Source organism: Molothrus ater, chromosome 5, assembly GCF_012460135.2.
Source record: "Molothrus ater isolate BHLD 08-10-18 breed brown headed cowbird chromosome 5, BPBGC_Mater_1.1, whole genome shotgun sequence".
In the NCBI taxonomy this organism is placed as follows: Eukaryota; Metazoa; Chordata; class Aves; order Passeriformes; family Icteridae; genus Molothrus; species Molothrus ater.
The window spans coordinates 66,286,474-66,306,972 of NC_050482.2; the positions used below are offsets into that span (position 1 = coordinate 66,286,474).

Sequence of the window (20,499 nt, forward strand, 5' to 3'; positions counted from 1 at the left end):
GAAGAAAAATTGCCATCACAGGCTTCATAGGATGACCATGCAGAATGTTGATTGGTGAAGGCAGCAGCAGCTCACTGGAGTTTGGCCTCCAACATAATCTATCTTTACATTAATTCATCTTTGTCAAATGTATTACAGTTTAATTTTTCCTGTTTGGTTTCTATTTTTTTAATTGATAAGCTAAGGAATAAGATAGCTTAATTCTGTGATGCAGTGCATAGTTGTAACCTATTGAATCTTTTTCTCTAGGCTATTAGAAACACCTTTTAGCATTACAATTTTGTAAAAAAATTGTAGAAAGCAAAACTTTATAGAAGGACCTTTAGTTCAGATCACTCTAAGAATGTATATCTTGGTCCTTCTAGATTACTGAAATATTTATGATTTCATCAAGTGAAACAAATTTAATTTAACTTTATTGCATCCTGTTCTGAAAAGTACGCAATACTTTTTTAGCAGAAGTAACAAGTAACAAAAGATAGCACGCCAGTGTATGCTTTTGCTCTGTGTTGGTGTAATTATTGACAGAACCACTCCTCGTGTACATAGATGCATTTGTGTCCACTAAGGAAGTGCTCTCCCTCCCTGATGGTATTGTACATCTCGAGATGTTTCCTTCACTACTCTCTCTCTCTCTTCTTTTCCATCTATTCCCACTGCTATTACTTTTTGTCCCAGCCAGCTCTTATCTCTGTACCATAGCAAAGCCTCTACCAAACCTGCATTCCAACTATCTGCCATATGTGTGAGTCAGAGCCCACCAGATATTTTCTGTTGCCTTGGTGAGAGCATGTACCAAAGAAATTTTCTCTTTAACTTGGGACCAAGAAGGACAGAGATCAACAGATCCAGCACTATCCATTTATGAGATGCTTGGCCCAGTTACATACAAAGAAAACTCTGCTGCATTGAATTCTTTGTTTCTTTTTCTGGGCCATTGAAAGTCCCAATCTTCTCTCCCTGTGACCACTTCTGGAAGACCAAGCCTGCCCTGACTCCAGTTTTTTCTCTGCACTGCCATGGCAGTGCTGAGATGCTGCAAGCCCTGAATTCACTGATAAGGGTCCTGAACCTGGCTGCAGGAGCCACAGCTCCAGCTCACACTGCTGAGACCATGGAAAAGAGTCAGCTGAGGGCCAATTCCTGTTTTATGGCTGCACCAAGGTTCCTCAGTTGTGACATCTCTGTTACCTTTGGGCATTGAGAGCTTTTCCCTCAGAAGATCTGGCACTGACATCAAACAACATTTCTCTTTTGTGGCTTTGAGAGGCCACTGCATGTAGCACTCACCCTGCTGCTGAGGGTTTCAGAATCACCCTGATTCCCTTTAGATGCTTTCAGAGAGCCTGGGAGCTTCAGGATGGATATTTCAGCATAGACACATGAGCATTTCATGGGAAATATTTTCACAGTAGGACAGAACAGTTTCCCAGACAAGATCCTGTGTTCTGGAGTCTTCATAGCCTGAATGATGTTAATGTTACAGTGGTTACAGCCAAAGCACCTATCTCACATCCTAGTGCAGCTTCAGATCACACATTTCTTGGTGGTGATATTCTGTGCAGCCCCTTGAATCACATGGCAGCTTGTGACTGTGCTCTTTGAAGTGCCCTAGGAGAAGACACCTTCTGAACAGAGAGATGACATGTCCCTGTGCCATAGGAAAACCCAGCTAGTAGTTACTCTCCTGTTTTTCTTGTCCATCTAGTTTCCTTCTGATGCATCCATCACTCCAAGCACAGCAGCTTAGCCAATACTCTTTCGTGAAGGGAAAGTTTTAAATCCATTCTTGGAAGTTTTTAAATCCAATCTTGGAAGTTAGGCCAGTACAAAACCCATATAAAGTGTTGGCCTCATCTCCAGGGACACCATGTCCAAGACATGACCAAAAATACTGACACCCTGTACTGTAGCAATGCTTCAAATGGTATATGGGAATGATCAACACTGGAAAAGGGTGCTGGAAACCAGAACAAAGTGCTGGGGATCCAGTTCCCAAGTATATAAACACCCTGAAAGCTCACCTTAATGTATCTTAATGTTGGATTACAGGTAGGGGATCTTGCTCAATACCCTGAAGGGCACTTTCTGAGTGTGTTCTGAGATTGACCTCCTCAGCTCAGATATTGAGGAAAGACACCAGACCTCCTGCATAATCAGATGGTGTCCTGAGTTTCTGTTGGGTGGGTTCCAGGGCCTCTGGGCTGAAGAACATGCTCCTGCCAGTTCCTCTCCTTCTGAGATAGAGCAAGACAGAGCAAAGGTATCACCACCATGGGGGCATTTAGAATACCCTCTGGTACCTCAGCAGCAAGTCTAAAATTTGCCTTATAATATTCACACAGGAAATATTTTGGAATAGAGCACACACTTCATGTCACGGGATGGATGCTGTGGCTCTCCTTACTAAAGTGTGTCTGGGGTTTATAATCAAACTAACAGGCTCTAAAAGACATGCTTGTAATAATCTCAGCATTCTGAACTGACGTCAAGAGCTGCAGAAAGAAATTCCATGTGGTGTAAATGGAATCCTGGCTCAGATCAAAGTACATTAAACCTACAGATTTCTGTGGCTGAGTAATCTGCTCCATCTCTCTGTGTTTACAGAGTTGTGCACATGGCTGGTGGTTGCTAAATACAGTCCTGAGCATGTGTCATCTTCAATAGGTGTCACCATTAGTGGAAGGGAGTTGTGGAAGTTTAGTGGAAGGAATAAAATGGACTGCAGTCAGTCCAAAGAGCCCATCTGTGTGCTGGTGTTTGCAGGGACACAAACACGCACATATGACTCATAATGACATTTTGCAAACTCAGGATTCTGAAGTTGTGTTCTGAGTGGATAAATCATCACACCCTGGTTAGAACTGAATCCAGCTGTGCCATTTCAACTATGCTTTTTCTGACCTCCATGGAGGAGAGTACTCTGAGGGCTCTCTGATGATGCTTGCTGAATATGTGTCTGAAGAGATCATAATAAAATTCTTGTAGGGCAGCAGCAATCTACCTTGAAGGAAGAAAAAAAAATAAAAAATGCCTGTGAATATCACAAGGAAAAGCTTATTAATGTCAAACCTTGAACTGCAGCAAATATCAATGCTGATGCAACCCAGTTATACTTTAGAAACTGAAACAGAACACAAAACTCAAGGGGCTGTGTGGGTAAGATCATCTTGCTTAGCAAGTTATATCTACATTTTTCCCTGATGAATGAGAAATACACAGTTCATGTTCCTTTCCATGGTTACAGAAATCCAGAGCAAGCGTCAGGAAAGAAAGAGAAGAAGCACAGCAAATCCAGCCTACAGTGGACTCTTGGAAACAGAGGTACTTTATCATTCACTTTTTTTACCACAGTTCTATTTCATATCAATAAAAGGTCTAAGTGTGTCTTACTACAAAAATATATATGAATGTAGAACCACAGCTACTTGTAAAGAGATCTTGATGTAGAAAAGAAAGAAAATATCTCAGTGGCTAAGCAACAGGTTTTCACCACACAACATCACTTGCTCCAAACTAGAATTCATCTTAGTTTTAATAAAGTCCAAGAGAACTAAATTAATGCAGGACCTAATTACTCTTTTATCTACAAAGGCAGTCCCTTTAGATCATAACTGGAGAACAGAAGTGCTGCATTATGTTCAAATGTGCATTGCTATTTCTCTTTTCTTATGTGCCAAATAAGAAATTCTCTTTTCTTATGTGCCAAATTCTTCATCATCATCATCATCATCATCTTTACTTTTTTTAATTTGTGGCATTCATAAAAGGGGTGTGTTGGTTTAAGAATCAGTGTGGTCATCAGAGGGTATAGAAGTCTGCATAATACATATAACAATGGATTATTAAAAGAAAAATGCTCTGGATAATCTCTGTTGTCTGTTACACTTACACTTTTGCATTTATAGTAGTCTCAGAATCTAGGTCCTGTGTAATATTGGATTGCAAACTTGGTGTAAAAGCAGCATATAAATAGGCTTAACTTTTTCTGGATTGTTTTCTTTGTTTCTAAACAAACATATATGCATTTATTCAGCTAATTAAAATTTCACATTTAAAATTTCAGCACAGTTTGGGTTTACTGTCTGAACTTTCTACTGGGATGAAACCCAATTGCAGCCAGCTCTCCATTTAAGCAAGGCCTCTCTGTGTTCTGAGTCTCTAAGACGAAAGAAAATGATTGTTGTTTATTTAGGCATAAGCGATGCAGAATTTCTGGTATACCAGTATTTCAGATTTCTGTCTTTGCTGGCAGATAGCAAACAGATGAGACTGAGAAGAAACACACTGCTGCAGTCAAACTGCTGAGTTGCTTGATTGTTCTTTTTTTGAAAGCACTGGAGATTTTTATACTCCAGAGCAGCTCTGGGCACTTGAGTTCTTCAGAATTCCTCAACTATTTTTTTTTCAGTGCAAATACTGATGCCCATACGTGCAGTATTTAACACAGTAGGAACTTTAGCCTTGCTAGCATTAAATCTGTAGCTCTTTAGATGTTTTTGTCCTGATTATTAAAATACTTGCAGCAGAGTTTTGTGGCTGTAGCCAGGCTGGTGTTTGTGACAAACTCTATTGCCTTGGAGAGGTGGAAGAGAAGATGGCCCAGGTCTACTGCACCCCTAGTTCATATTTCTCATCATATCTATTCTCAAAGGCATATGCTTGAAGGAAGGATGGCATGGACAAAGAAATGCCTGTGAAAGACTCCTGTGGCTGATCAGCTGTGTCCTCATTAGGAGCTGTCATTAAGTACTGACCATGGGGAATGTCATTCAAGTAAAATGGAGGCAGATGTTTTTTCTCTAATCAATTAGCTGCTCAGACTGGTTTGCTAATCAGGGAGTTGAGGTATTGGTGGCATTTCAGGCATTTTGATGCAGTTTAATTTAGTCTACTGAATGATCTTTAATTCATGATTGTTTAAATTGAAGTTGCCTATAAATTAGACCTTTTATTTGCCCACACCCCTCAAAATGGCAGGAGTTCAGCATTCATAGTGGTGATACTAACTTTGACTGCAAAAATATGATCATGGTCTTATGTCCTCACTTGAATGGTGTGCTTTTTCTTCTCAAAGCTTTTTTCTTTAAAAAATGAGATACCATTTTATTTTCATAGCCTCAGTAACCTTCCTGCATAGGAAATGGTTACATTTTGGGCTGGTTATTTTTTGAAGAAAGAAACATCTATTCAAAGTTCATTAACAGACTGGCAGGCACCTGTCTGTAAGAGAATAGTTTGTTCACCACAGAATAAAAAATTTAGTAGCAAAACCCCTCTAATTTTCTTCCAAGCTGAATCTAACAACACATAATGGAGAAGATGGTGCTGTTTCCAGTCCTGCTGTACAAGTATTGGGTGTCTCAGAGGAACAGTTTGGGGTTGTCCAGACTATTAATGAAGCCTGGCTTGCTATTGACCACAGCTTGTGCCGTCAGACAAGGCTGGCCATGGGCTGTGTTAGATGAATTAAACATCTCAGACAGGTTTGCAGTGCTCTCTGTTTGTAAGTTTGGTGAGCTCAGCAGACTGAAATTACTGCCAGCTCCTCAAAGTCCTGCACAGTCACTTCTGAAAGGGAAATATTTGGCTTAGGCCCTCACTTGTTGCTTGCAGATGCAGTATGTTCCTCTGAACTGTAGGCAGGTGTCACAAAGGTAGTAGTGGTTTTCCTGCTGGTGAGAAATCCATCACCATTTCTATATATGCAAATAAAAATAGGCATCTATAAATGCAAATAAAAATGTCATCTCACAGCAACAATTTTCCCTTATGGATGTTGTTGGGCTTGGAGTTAGTTTTGCTGTAGTCTTGCTCTTACCAGCCCATGTGACATATCCTGCAACCCCACCAATAACATTCACAATTTGTATTTCTCACTTCTTAATAAAATCCAATACACAATAAACTGCTCTGTGAGAAACTTGTTAGAAAGGTAAATTATGCAACTGTTTGACTGACTGTGTCAGTGGTCTCTTAGAAGCTTTTGGAGAGCTGGTTAGGTATGAGGTAAGCCCATGGAGACTGATAATGTGAAATGTAAGAGACAGCCAGAGCACTGCAATGACATGGGGGTTGGTTTCTTTTCCCTTGTAGAGGAAACGCCTTGCATCGAATTATTTGAATAACCCCTTGTTCCTTTCAACAAGAGGTAAGCATATTTTTAAATGAATATACTACTCTCATAATGATGTGTTAAAAATTTATTAATAGGATTTCCTATAAGTTACTGTTAGGATACCACAGGGCATTACTTTGTGTAATGTCCCTGTGTATTTTAATATGGAGTGAAAAGTGTTTTCCTGCAAAAACAATGGAAAGGTAAGGCTAAAGGTCACAATTTTGTAGAAATGGATCCAAAACCTCTGCAATCTGTGGAAAATCTGATCTCTGGCACTGTTTTGGTTTGAAAAGACAGGTGTCTGCTAAGAAAGGCAGGAGCCTCCCTTGAAATAGAGAATGTAAACCCCCTCGCTCTGAATTATTATAATATTGAAATTAAAGGGCTCTCAGGCAAAGATATAGCAGTAGGAATGACAGTTTTTTATTAGGGGGGAAAAAAGTAGAACTTGCAACCTAAGACAGGCTCTTTAAGCACTATGCAGTGAGAGAACTGATTGAGGAAAGTAGTGTTGCCAACCCCAAGTACTTAAAAATACATATTAAAAAAAAAATTACTATTTTACGCTTTTCATTTGCCTCTTCCCACCGGCTTTAAGAAGCTGCTCTCCATCCTCAAGCATCAGAAATTTCTCACAACTTTTGCTTCAGTAACAAGGGTTGAGAGCCGGTTTTTCTAATTCCAAGAGGTAGAGTCACAAATCTAGACCTGGTGACCTTCAAGATGCCTTCCAGTCTTGTACTTATAAGAACTTCATAGCTGAAATTTAATAGTAAATTCCTTGAGAATTAAGGGCTCAGAGGAGCCATTTGGGGATGCTGATGATTTGTTCATGGGAAGAAGCACATTTCAGGAAAAAATGTGCAACACAGAGAAGACAAAGAGTTGAGAATGAGAGGTGAAACACAGGGAATGTTGAGTACAGTTTACTTCTTCAGACAAGATCCATGTACTGTTTTAAGGAATAAAGTGAGAAACTTTCTTCCTTAAAATAGTATAAATCAGTAAAGAAATTTGATTCAGTCCTTGCCCTTATTTTGTCTTCATAACTTTTTCTCTACTTAGTTGCATTAGAGGTAAGGGAAGAGAGACCTTTATCCAAGTCAAATATTATTTCAGTATTAGGAGCATTTGCAGGGGTAATTATAATTGAGACATGAAGTTTTGACAGTTTTTCAGTGTTTGCTTGATCTCCCTGTCAAGTGTCATGTTTAGTGCTTGAGATTCACCTTTCTGCCTCTGCCTTGACTTCCTGCACCACAGGAGCACCAACTGAAAGGCAGCAGTGCTTCTCTTTGCCTTCAAAAATTCACATGCCAGATACAGACACTTGGCCTACTTACCCATGCATTACTACCTCTAATGCATTGGCTCTCAGAGGACAGCAGAGGTTATTACAGTAAGCAGCTATGATGACATGCCTCTCAGCAGGAAGCCAGGCTCATGTGAGCCCCACTGGAAAGAATATTATTCCTGGCTTAGTTTTATATTCAAAATTAAAATTGCGATAGATTGTTTGTCTTATCATAGCACTTGTTTTCCCCGTGTAAACACATGTGAGAAATCAGGACAGAATGGCATTGTTAGCAAGTTGTGGCTCCAGCCCCTGGGTGGGTTTAAGTTAGGTTTTGATATCTCTGACCTTCCTTTCATTACATGTTTCTCATTATATTTGCAAAGAAGTGGGCAAGTGACGGACATCTACTGTTGCAGCTATCTCAGCTTCCTGAAAATCAGCAACCTCTCTCCTTAGTCATTAATTCCTCTTTGAGTCCTGTATCTTTGGTTTTTCCATAATCCAGAACACCTGCTGGAGTTCTGCATATTCTGAGAATGTTGAGATGGACTTCTTTATAGCAGAATTCCTCACCTCTGCAAGGATATTTTTGGCACCAGTTCTGTTTTGCTGGATGCTCTGCAGGCACTGAGCAGAAGGCAGGTGCTGTCCCAGATTGCTTGGCTCTGCAGTGATGCAGTTCTCCAGCTTCGGTGCAGAGATGGCTGCCCTTCTCTTTTAAAATGCTCCTTTAAAAATATTGTCTTCAGTTTAATTTTTTAGCAACTAGAAGAGGGAAGTGGACATGTTTTAAGAAGTTTAAAACTTTGTAGCAAAAGTGAGCTGAAAAGACAAACAAACTAGAAAAAAAATCCCCATGATGTCCAGGAAACAACTGTCATGTCTGGATATACAGAAGAGGACAATTCTTGTAAATTTTGATCAAAATGTTAATTGATCAGGATTGATTTAAATGAAAATGTCTTTTCTGAAATGAGGTCACATCCCCTGACATGTATCATTTGTACAAAAGATTCATCAATTATCAAGCCTCTGTTGATCTGAATAGCACTTATATCCCCTGAGTAATCATGGTGTCATACAGTGGTGGACCCTTGTGTGTGTATTTTTGGATGTGAAGTAACATCTACACATTTTATTAGTCTCTGATTATTTATGGACATCATTGCCAAAGTATACTAGAATTCTTGGGAAAAGTAGAGAAATTTATGGAAGAAAAAAATCTATCAGAGGCTGCTAAATGCAAAAATGAAGATGCAAGCTCAGCATTAGGGAAGCCATAAACTGCCAGCATTGGAAGGATGCTTCTGTAATTAGTGTTTGCCCTGTTCCTGCACTCTGCAGGAGTGGTATCAGTTTGGTTGCTTCCACTTTAATCCAAAGAAATCCCTGTCCATGAAGTGTTTTTCAGTGGGACAGTGTGCTCCAGCCCCTTGAAAGAACCCAAGTGAATAGCTGGATCCATGCCAGGGCCATATTAGGCTGGATATCAGGAAAAGGTTCTTCCCCCAGAGGATGGTGAGGCATTGAACAGGGTTCAGGTCACAGCCCCAAGGCTGCCAGAGCTCCAGGAGACTTTGGACCATGTTCTCAGGCCAAGGGTGGGATTTTTGGGGTGTCTGTGCAGGGCCAGAGGCTGGACTCAATGATGGTACCTTCCAGCTTAGGACATTCTGTGATTCTACGAAATCAGCAGCAGAAATTGCAACACGCTGCACAGTTTCCATAAAGCTCTTAATTTTTTCTGGCTTCTTATTTTTGGACTGAAGTGTGTTGAATTCCACAATTTATTTTTTTTTTATGGAAGGCTTGGCCTGCTTTCCAGTGAGCTCTCTTGGTTCTTGTTCCTATCAAGTTGTGAATACAATCAGTACAAGGTCACTGGTGTTCTGGGTGGGAGTAGTCTCATGAGAAGGACTTGGTGATACCCTCAGGCTCACTCCTACAGGAGCTGACCATTTTGTCCAGGAACCAGCTCAACATTTAAATCGGTGTTTAACAATTAGTTGGAGGCACCCATTTCATGCTCCACATTAAGTGCATTGCTGGTTCAGGGCCAGCCTTTTCAACACCCAGCATGCTGTGGTCCTTCAGGAAAACTTTTTGACTGGCATGTAGAGAGGAGCTCTGCAGGAAAATTTCTGAAAATTCCAAATACTATAACCTTTTAGCATCAGACCTTTGGACATGGGATACCTGCAATGTACATTTTTAAATCTCAAATGCTAACTTCACTGCTTGCTGTTCCATTCTTTACTGCCTGCATGAATTTTGGCAATGTCCTGATCTCCTATGCCACATCTTGATTAAAATTACTCCCACAGCTGAGAACTAGCAACCACTGCAGCAATGTATTTTCCACTGATCTGTTTTCTGCCCTTCTTTTGCATGCTAGCAAATGAGGATTCATTCTGGAAGGTATGTGTGGCAAAGTTTGTGTATTAGCAGGTATCTTTCTCATCAGTGTGTATTCAGTGCTTGCCTCTGATTATTGTAGTCACTCTCAAGGTACCTAATTGCAGTATTCTCTTCTCCCACTTAACTAAACCTTTGAGTCCCTAAGCTAGAATTTTAAAGAGATGAACTCTTGGGCTTTCACATGCAAGGCTTGAGTTTGGTCCCTTTGTTGACTCCACTGATTGAGAAATTGCTAGTCCAGATTTATGAGTTTAATGAAAATTTGATAAGAAAAATGAGTAACCATTCTAGTTTGTAAAGATTAGATCTCTTTACATTGGGCTTAAAATTAAGATTCTTTGAGCAGGTAATTTATAAGGAGTAATATTTTGGAGAGTGATTTTTTGACAGGACTGGTTTAGAATTCAGGATATAAACCTGACTAAAGCTGCCATGAAACTTTTTAATTACTATTCCAAAAAATGAAAGCACACTTTTGGAATTGAAAAACATAAAATCACTATTCTACTTCCTAGAAAAGCAGTAGGAAGTTTTTTATTTTTTTGTAATGATTCACAAGGCATGAGAGTTTCAGAATCAGTGTCTCCTTAATTAAAAAGAGTAATTAATGTTGCCACCAGATTAGCATAGCAATCTACTACACGGCATTGTAACTTTGTTGATGAGTCTCAGTTCATGTTGTGTGTTGCTTCAGACAAAGCACTAATCAGTCTTGTTGGAGAAAGATTGTCAGAGCAAGTCTGAGCAGAGACCAATTAGTGCCAGGGAGAAAGAGGCCAGAGGAGCTCACAAAAGAGGGTTTGTAGCCCAAGGCTGTGCTCAGCCTCCTGTTTCCCCAGCTGCCCTTTGAGGCAGTGGGAATGAAACATGGAACTGTGCTTCTTCCCCAGAACCCTTTTCCTTTATGCTTCCCTCTGCTCTGGGCGTGACAGACAAGCGATCCCCACATTAACTCTGACCCACGACAGAGCCATGTGTTGGGGATACATGTGTGTTGTAGTAACACACTGGCAAAGAAAAAAGTGAAATAATTCCTATGTCACAATAATTCCTACATCACTGGCTATATTAGTTGACTCTCTCCTGTGTTTGATTAGTTGGGTTTTATGTTTCAATTTCTGTAACTTGCTTCTGGGTCATTTGTTGTTTGTATTTCTTGCTATCATATATCTATTATTTCTGTCTTCTGTGTCTGTCAGGGTCCTTTTGACAATTAGATTTCGTGTTTGAAGGAGCCTGTCTGCTGCAGTAGAGGCTTTGAATGCTGTGTAGAGAGAAGTTCTCAATGGATTGACTTTACCCAGGGCACCCTTCTCTTGCAGAACGAGATCCATCACGATGAGCACTGCGCTGCTTGCAAGCGTGGAGTTAACTTGCAGCCCTGTGGCACATGTCCCAGAGCATATCACCTCAACTGCTTGGACCCACCCCTCAAAACTGCCCCCAAAGGGCTCTGGGTCTGCCCAAAGTGCCAACAGAAGGTAAGCTACATGGAGCGTGGTGTACCAAGAAGGGAAAATGGGGAGACACCTCAGATTTGTGTACCCCTAAACAAGTCTAACCTGTGGTCATAACTCAGTGGACTACATTAGATAAAGAAGTACTGAGAGGCTTTTAGTGCAGTTTGCAGTATTATTTCTGGTATTTTTCACCATCCTAGAGTTAGAACATACAGGGAGTGCTGTAGCTTGCCTGTAATTGCTAAGAATTGTCCTCTTAAAAATATCTCTTCAGCTCCTTTGTTTACAGTGACACCACCATCATGTAGCCAGACAAAAGAATGTAAATCTCAGAGATGAGGGAGGCAGTGTCAGAAGGCACTGTTCACTAGTGGATCTGAAAGGTGTGAGGAGAAAACTTCCTTTTCTTTAAATCACATTTGTTACACACAACTGCTCATTATGTGGGATATGCTAAACTGTCTAGTTGCTGTGAATAATGTTGATAGCACAAGTAAGAAAAAAATTATTAAAACACTAAAGTGTAGATTCTGTGCCACAGAGTTCCCTGTGCTTAGCCTTGAGATCACTTTTATGTTCTGAGACAAGGATCCAAGTTCTGGTCCTGCCAAACTGTAAGGCTGGAGCAAACATTAGTGTGTGGTTTTTTTTTGGAACCCTAACCATTTATTGTTTCTTGGGCTTATAGGTTTTAAAGAAAGATGACAATGTGCCATGGACTGGAACTCTGGCTATTGTTCACTCCTATGTTACTCATAAAACAGGTAGGGATTAACTCAGCCTCTGACAAGGGATTCCCTGCTCATGATAGCAGTGCTGTTTGAGTCCGTAGCTGAAATATCAAATAGAGTTACAATGCTGCCAGGTCTGATGGTGTAGGTCATAGGACCATGAGTGACTGGGCAGGGCAGACTTTTTCTGTCCCCTTCCCCTTGGTCTGCTCCTTTGCTCCCTTCTCTCTGAAAGGAAGCTGAGAGTGATCTCTCAGGAACTTCACTCTGCTGGAGGAAGCTGTCATCAAAGTGGCGCCTTCCCTGGCACAGTGCTGAAAACAGGATTTTGAGGCAGAATCATTGTGAGGCAGAGTCAGGCTAAGCAGGGCCATGCAATTGGATGTGGACACAATGCCAGGCTAGTGTCCCTGACCCCACAGCAACCCCAGCTTCTCATTCTCTCAGTGTTAGGGGGTATGGCAGCCACTTGAGTCATGTGCTGTGTGACAGCTCTGCACTGAGCATTGTTCTTTTTTAATTCCCTGTTGCACTCTTACAACAGGCTGTTTGGGGCATTAGATCATATTTGTAAGGACCTTTATGGAGGTCTGGCACACTTATAATTGTGCTTTTCTGCCAGGGTCACTAACTATTGCCATTCCAAGGGGCTGGCCTCTTCCTAAATACCACTCACCTCCTTCTTGGAGACCTCCAGGATCACATGAGGTCTAAGGATTAATTTTAATTCACCTTAAAGGTGCACTGTACCTTTTGGGTTTTCCTCCTTTGTGCTAACCATTGACATGGACACATGCACAGAATCCCAGAACCACTGAGGTTGGAAAAGCCCTACAAGTTCATGGAGTCCAACCTGTAACAGATCCCACCTTGTCAACCCGCCCAGAGCACTGAGTGCCATGTCCAGTTGTTCCATGGACACCTCCAGGGATGAGGACTCCACCACCTCCCTAGGCAGTGCCCTTCCAATGCCCGACCACCCTTTTAGTGAAGAAATGCCTGCAAGCAGAAGCTCCAGATTTCTTTGGCTGTACCTGCTGACAAAAGGCTAATGAGACCTTAAACTCACCATGCAAAATACTCAAGTGCACACCGCATCCTTTTCTTAACCTCTGCATCCTTAATCTTATTGTTCCACAGTCAAAGAAGAAGAGAAGAGGAAGTTATTAAAGAGAAGCAGTGAGCTGAAGAGTGAGCACAGACAGTTGGAAGAAAAAGATCGACTTCTCAACAGTGCAGTGAAGGTAGGACACCTGATGGGGACACACAGTCTTCTGAAGAGATACTTATAAAGAATTTAAGCCCAAAAAAGTTGTATTTTGTGGCTAGAAAATTATTCAAGCTCCCAAGCAATAGATTTTCAAGTGTGAATGTGTTTCTCTCTGAGGAAGTATGTGTGCATTTTCTTTATGCATGAAAGTAAGCCACTCTGGCAGGCAGAGGAGGAGAAATCACTTGAATTTCTGAGACAAACAAAACTCCACAGGTAGCCATGGCTGCCTTACTTGTAGTTGCATCCATAGCTCTGAGGTACCCAATGACTTCAAGGCATTTCCATCCTCTAGGGGAAAAGTTTGGTCACAAGTGTGTCCTCCAGTGGTAGCTGCTTGTTCATTAATTCAAACCTCTTGATATTAAGTAGAAATAACCATCTTTACTGAATGTTGTAGCATTTTTCCATGACTGGACATGGACTATTTTGTCTCTCCAAACTCATTTCAAAGCTAAATGTTGTCTGGGGGTGTCTTACACACATATTGTGCTGTGAGGAGCTAATTCAAAGCCCAATTCCTACCCCTCATGGCTGAAGGAACTATCTGGGGCTACTTCCATCCTGAGAGGCAGCTGTTAGTTTGCAGGGCAGCCTCAATAAACATTTGACACTTCCTTACCCTGGAAAAATCCAAGTGGCAGCTGCAGGAGTAACTGCTCACAGCTTGTTTTACCATTGCAGTTTTCCAGAGGGGGCACGTTAAAATATTTATCATGTAAAGCAGAGTGGAAGGAAAAGCAATAACTTATTAAAAGACATCACTGAATATTCCCTGTACATGTGTGCAACACTAATGGAACCACATGTGTGTGTGATAGGTAGGAGAGTGAAGTAGGCTGAGGAATTTGGAAAAAGAAAAGCTGTCAGCTATCAGGTCTTTGTCATGGCTGTCAAAATCAGTAAGATTTCTACCTAAGCAGAATCAGGTTCTTCCAGTGGGCAACACTGTCTTATTTAAATTGTAATACCAGCCAATGATTATATTTATTGGAAATGTATCCACTTGAAAGAAGAAAATAAATTAAAGGTGTCCCACACAGAGCAATTTCATTCTGACATTTTAACAGAGATTTATATGACAAAGAACACTCTCATACACCCACAGCTGCAATGGTAAAAACAGAACATAATTTATCTTTCATCTGAAATTTCATCTCTCTAAACCAACCTCTGAGCAGCTCCACACAGTTGCTTTCCAAACAGGTTGTTCTTCAAGTGAGCATTTCCCAATTCCCCAGGACTGGAGAATCCTCACCCTTGGCAGTCTGGACCATAGCCAAAGGGAAGCAATCTGCAGACAAGTAATCAGTCTGGTCAGAACCCTGGGTCTCTGGGAGAAAGAAAACAGGTCTCAGGTCTTAGAGACCACTGTCCCCTTCCATCTTGGAGACAGACTCAGGGTGTGGGTCTGTCCCTCACTGAAGAATGGGGTGCTGGATGCAGCAGTCCATGGTTGGGGTGAGAAAGGAGAATTACTGATTCTTCCTGCCTCTTCTTCTTGGAGAAATGGAGGATTTGGGATGCCTTTGTTTAGCTCCTGCTCTCGTGCCCATTTGCATGGAGGTTTTTATTTCAAGAGATCACGAGGAGAAATTTGGCCACCCTGGGGGATGAAAGCTTTCTTGTGAGTGCTCTGGTGTAACAGTTGTGTCTTGGAGCAAAATTTTCTGCTGGGAAAATATTGATATCATGTTCAGTGAGATTAATGTGTCTTCACAGTGCCTATTCCCTGGAATGTGTGGCACATATGAAATGCATCCTGGTGAGCATTTATCAGGGTCCTTTGGTAAGAGTGAGAGACCTGAGTGGCGCCTTCTGTTTTTCAGTAACACAGCTCTTGCACTCATGTGGAGTGCAGAAGGTGTTCCTGCCAGGCTGTCTACAGGATGGAGTCAGAAACATCCTCCAAATGCATTTGGCCTGGGAAGGATATTGCTCCCTCAGATAGCTGCTGCAGTGTGTGCAGCACTGCTGATTGCTCCATTTGTTAAGCTGTGGTTTTGCTCTCCCCAAAGGAGAACATACTTCATTTGAGCAGAATGTGCACCCAAGGCACCCAAGGATGTTTGAAGAGATGTTTGACACCACTTTGAATGTATTCTCAGTCTTTCCTTCTCTCTCCTATTCTCTTTATTTGACAGAAATGCTTAGAGCTAAAAACCAGCCTGATAGCCCAGCAGAAAGGGACTCAGTCATCACTGGAACGTCTCAAAACCCTCATTAGACTGATACAAAACGAGCAGATGATTCAGGTTACCATGACTACCACCACCACCACCTCCCTGCTCTCCATCCCCTGGATCAAACCCTCTGCTGCCTCTGCTGCCATGCACAAAGCTCTGCAGCCATCACAGGGCAACAACTGACAGGAGGCGGCTGCGTGAGGAGCGGCGACACAAGGAACTTTATGCACAAGAGCAGAGGAGAGATGGAACTGGAACACAGGACAGAAGGAGCAATCTCAGTTTTGATACACTTAGAGACTTGCAGGCCAGGCAGCCCAGTTTGTAGGTCACTGTGGCAGCGCTTTCCCACGGGGCGGGTTGTGCTGCAGTTTTGTATTTGCCAAGAACCTTCAGTGCTTATGACATTTTGTTTTGTTATGTTGGCCTTAATGGATTTATGACTGAGGGTGAACCAGAGGAGCATGGCTGATAGAGGAAGCAGGAGAGCCTTTTGTGGTGGCAGACAGGCTTTCTGTTCCAAGGGAAGAGGATTTAGTGAGGGATTAGAGAAGTAGTTGGGCTGAAAGCTATGGGGGGGAATCAGTGAGATAACCAGAAACTGAGCTACTTAGCACTTGACATGGATGTCAGAGGAACAAGTTTGGCCCCATTGGTTCAGGTGACCTGGATGTGGGGTCTTTGTGACCAGAACAGCATCATGGACACTCACAGAGCCTTGGAAACAAAAGATCTTTTTTTTCCGTATTATTAGACTTGAGAATTGCAGATATTTAAATAAAGAAACTGTATGAAGTTAGCATTTCTAGTAAAATATTGAAGTATTTTCATGCTGATGCATCTGTATATGCGTTCCAAAATATTTAAAAAATACGACTGTAAAACTCCTTTTGCAGGTCCTTTTTACTTATTTTGCTATCAGTGTATTTTTCTCATGGAGTTTTTGTGCAAGGTTTAGCATCAACCATAACAGTGGATACCTTTGACAGTTTGGGTTTCATTTTTTAAAGTGATTATATTGTGGTTTTCTGTCTTTTTGTTCATTTTGGATTCTTTTTTTAAACAAAAAAAAGCAAATAAATATTCTGGGTTTTGTTTCTTGTCAGTACAGATAATATGCCAAAAAAAATAACCTTTTTGTACTGCATTTTTAAAGATATGCAACATGATTTTTTTGTTGGTTTTTTTTTTTGTTTGTTTGGGGTTTTTTGGGCTTTTTTTTTTGTTGCCTTGGGTTTTTTTTGGTTGGTTGGTGGGTTGGTTGGGTTTTTTTGTAGAAATATCTGCTGAAATGGTACAGGGAAAAAAAAAAAACTGCCTCAAGGGGTTGTTTCTTAAACTGGAGACTCGGAGACAAGACTTCTGTGGGAGGGACAGGGCATGGAAAATTAAAAAGGTTTGGGATGATTTTGTTTTTGGAAACTTGATTCCTTTTTAACATTTTGTTGGATTTTAGCATGTTTGGGAAGCGTTAAGCATTAGCCTGGGAGAACCCCAGTGCACCTGCCTGTTTACTAGCTGGTCTTCCTGATATTCTGCAAGGTGCTGCCTGGGAAGGTGCTGATGGACACCCTGCTTTTCTCAGCTCCCGCTCCCCTGTGCCATTGTCTCTGTCCCTGTGAGTTCTCCATCAATTAGCACAAACAGGTAATTATGGAAAGCCACCAGAGCAGGACACAAGGCTGGTCCCTCACATCAGCATATCACGTGGTGCCGAATAGCCTTTTTTGTTTTTCATTTGAAAAAATGAACACACGAGGGACTGGCTTTTTCTGTTGCCCAGAAAGCACAAGGTCCCTTCAACCATTTTCACAACTCCGGGAGAAACTGTGCAGTACTATACAAATCTATTTTAATACACAACTCTCGATTGAACAAGATTTTTATATTCTTTTATTGATGAATAGAGTGAACTAAGTAAAACACAGTTGTTATACATTGGTTAATGTATGCAATTATGCATTCTGAGTGGCTTGCAATGTAGATGTTTTCAGGTTTCATAATTTTTTTTTTTCCTTCTCAGACAAATAAAAAATAAAGGAAAATTGTAGAAGGTTGAATATGTGAAGAATTTCTGAAAAACTGTCTTCAACTGTTAAAAGTAGTTATTTTGAAAAGGGGGCTGTCCAGTGGATAGTGTGCATAGAAAAAAAAAAAAAAAAGAAGTGTTTGTCTTAAATATGCCAATGTAGTTTTACTTCTTTATGATGCATTAAACTTGACTGAGAATTTCCTGGCATTGTTGTGGTGGTCTCTGCTGCCCAGGGCCTCTTGAGGGATCCCCTCCCTGGCCAGACTCTCCTGGGGTGGGGAGGGGGAAAGAAATTTCTCCACCACTGTGTTCCATTTTCAAACTCAAGCCCTGCAAGAATGAGTACAATATTTTCTGCTTGCTTTCTGTCAGGAAGGTGGCCTCTTCCTTGAGGCCACTGTGTCTCCCAGGCAGAGGCACCCTGTGCAGTCCCTTGATTAGCTTCCCACCTCTTGGAATAATTGCCAGTCCACCAGACCCCTGGGCTTTCCTTTCACACCTGCACTCTCAGGTGTTCTTCAAATGTGTGGTGACCCTATTTTGTAAAGTAATTTATAAATCACTTTGTAACTGTAGTAAAGAAACAGGGAAAGAGGGCCCTAACAGGGATTGGCTGGTTTCTGGCTGGTGGGAGGGATGGAACTTCTTCCCAATAAAGTTAATCAAATTAGAGCAGAACACTGTCACAGCTGCATAAAACCTGCCACAGTGGCTAGTGCTTATGCAGAGCAGAAACAGGGTTGGAGTTTTCTTGTCAGGGGTAGGGAAAAGAGTATTTTTTTTTTTGGCTGGGAGTGTGTTGCCTTGTCTGGACCTCCTGGCAGCATTACCATTTAATTTCAGGCTGCAACAGGCAAGGGAGCTCAGCATTGCACTCATGCTTCCCTTACAGCTCAGCTGCCCTCTCCTCCCTCCCAGCCCCTGCTACATAAAAGGCAGACTGTTATTTCCTAACCTTGCTTCCAGAATTAGAAGTATTGGAAGATTTTTCCTCACATTGCTTCCAGGATGAGAAGACACCTTTCCCCTATGGCAGAAAACTCTGCAAATCACAGGTTGTCGTCGTCATCACCATCATCTGTCTGCCACCACCCTAACCTTTCAACTCAGTGCTGTGCTAACAGACAGGAGCCATTTACAGAGCTCTGCATGCTGCCTTGATAATTAATGCAGTTGAAAGAGAGTGCAGCCTTTAATCTTTGATAGCATTTTAAATTGGGGTTTTGGTGCAGATTTGCAGGAGTTACGGTCCCCTCCGTGTTCCTTGCTGTGGTACAAGCATTGTCTTTGGAAAGAATCGGGAGCTGCAGGGTTCCCAGCCTCCCCTCCCAAGTGAAAGTTATTTTCACAGCTATGCCAGACTTCACAGCTTCAGGGCTCTTTATTTTACTTTGACAGACTGTTTTCTGTGCACAGGACTTTCTCATGCCATAAGTTATCTTGCAGAGGACCTGCTCTGCAAATAGCCATTTGAATGAAATGTATTTTCTCCAAGGCTGTCAGTTTTGTATCTGCACCTCTGCAAATGTAATGTCACCTATTCTTCCACTTCACTGTCTCTTGTCCCTCAGAAATGAGAGGAAAAGGAACATTTCTCTCAGTTGGGAAGTAACACAGAGCAATGCCAGAATGAGCAATTTTTGTGTCAGGATCTCAGATGTCTCCAGGTTTCATACTTTTAGCAGAGAAGCCACTAGGATCTAAACACTCAGAAGTCAGGAAACAAAGTCAAGACCACTCAATTTTTTTTTAGTATTTAGTTTACAATCAGAACATAAATTTTTGCAAGATGTTGCAAGATGCTTTCACAATAACATCAGGCCAGCAAGCAGCTTCTCTCATGGCAGACTTCTGTGTAAGGATGGCAACACAAACTACAGCAGCCTGATCAGGAGCTTATTCCACATGCCAAGCTGTTTTCTAGTAGTTTGATGGCCTATTAGGATCACTTAAACTTTGAGAAGAATGCGTTACAAACTGACACATTCTTTTTGTTCTGCGTTCTGCATGTCATCCGTAGTTGGAAAGAAAGTCATTGCACTGAAATGAGTGGCAATAGGCACATCAGATAAAATCTACTCACCTTCATCAGGTTTATCCAACTGCAGCCTTTTTGCTTAGAAAATGAAAGCTGACTTCTGAGATCAAGTGCTAGCAACTGATGATGCAAACAGAAAATGCCTCACTCCCCTGATGTAAAGCCACTTTAAAGTTCACCATAGTGAAGACCATTAAAGCAAGAATTGGCATTTCTTCCCTGCCTTAAAAAAGGAAACAAAAACTAAATTGTTATGACAGGAAAAAAATACACAAAGCATACACAAACTTGCTATAGTACATTCTAGCCAGGGAGAAGAAAAACCAAAAAAGAAAAGATACCACTGCCCTTTGAAGTTCTTGTTTGCATTTGCACTGGCAATTGCAGATGATTCTTTGCTGTTTAAATGCAGCAGAAATACTGCACTCCAACCTTTGATTGAGCAGTTACCACAGACATTTTAATTCACATTTGCATTTCATCTTGGGGCTTAAAAGACTGCAATAAATCCCCTTTTCCCTCAATATTCATGCTAGAAACACAGCAGTCCTGTTGTAGTTGACACTCTTCTAGTTGCTGAGGTGGAAACTTCAATTGTGAAGAAGGGGTGACATTAGAAATAAATTCACAAAGCAGTGAATTGAGAAAAATGAAATTCTGGTGTAGATATTATATTATGGTTTAAAGTGCACTTGCATAACTAAAGAGTGTTCTAGTGGTTTGAAACTGCATCATAAAAAAATATGTGCTGAGCCATTGACTATGTGTTTTGTTCTTCTTATCTTCCTCCATTATCTCACAACTGAAGAAAATAAACAAAAAAAACCAAACCAGATCCCAAATCCCACCCACAGAGATGAGTTTCACTTTATCTGCAGTGCTCCAGAGGCAGGGAACAAACATCACTGCTTCCCATTCATGCACTTCTGAGATGGCATCACCTTTC

General features: G+C 41.4%; 1 protein-coding gene across 4 annotated transcripts in view; it reads left to right on the top strand.

The window, feature by feature from the left end:
* PHF21B (PHD finger protein 21B) overlaps positions 1-17,722 on the top strand; it is a 143,129-nt gene extending 125,407 nt beyond the window's left edge. For all 4 annotated transcript variants that reach the window (XM_036401594.2, XM_036401591.2, XM_036401593.2 and 1 more), the window contains 7 exons: positions 3,248-3,324; positions 6,097-6,151; positions 9,814-9,836; positions 11,159-11,317; positions 11,985-12,060; positions 13,168-13,271; positions 15,442-17,722. In XM_036401594.2, coding sequence (XP_036257487.1) covers positions 3,248-3,324; positions 6,097-6,151; positions 9,814-9,836; positions 11,159-11,317; positions 11,985-12,060; positions 13,168-13,271; positions 15,442-15,666 — 719 coding nt within the window. In that variant the 3' untranslated portion in view covers positions 15,667-17,722. The remainder of the gene's footprint in view (positions 1-3,247; positions 3,325-6,096; positions 6,152-9,813; positions 9,837-11,158; positions 11,318-11,984; positions 12,061-13,167; positions 13,272-15,441) is intronic.
* The last annotated feature ends 2,777 nt before the right edge of the window (positions 17,723-20,499 follow it).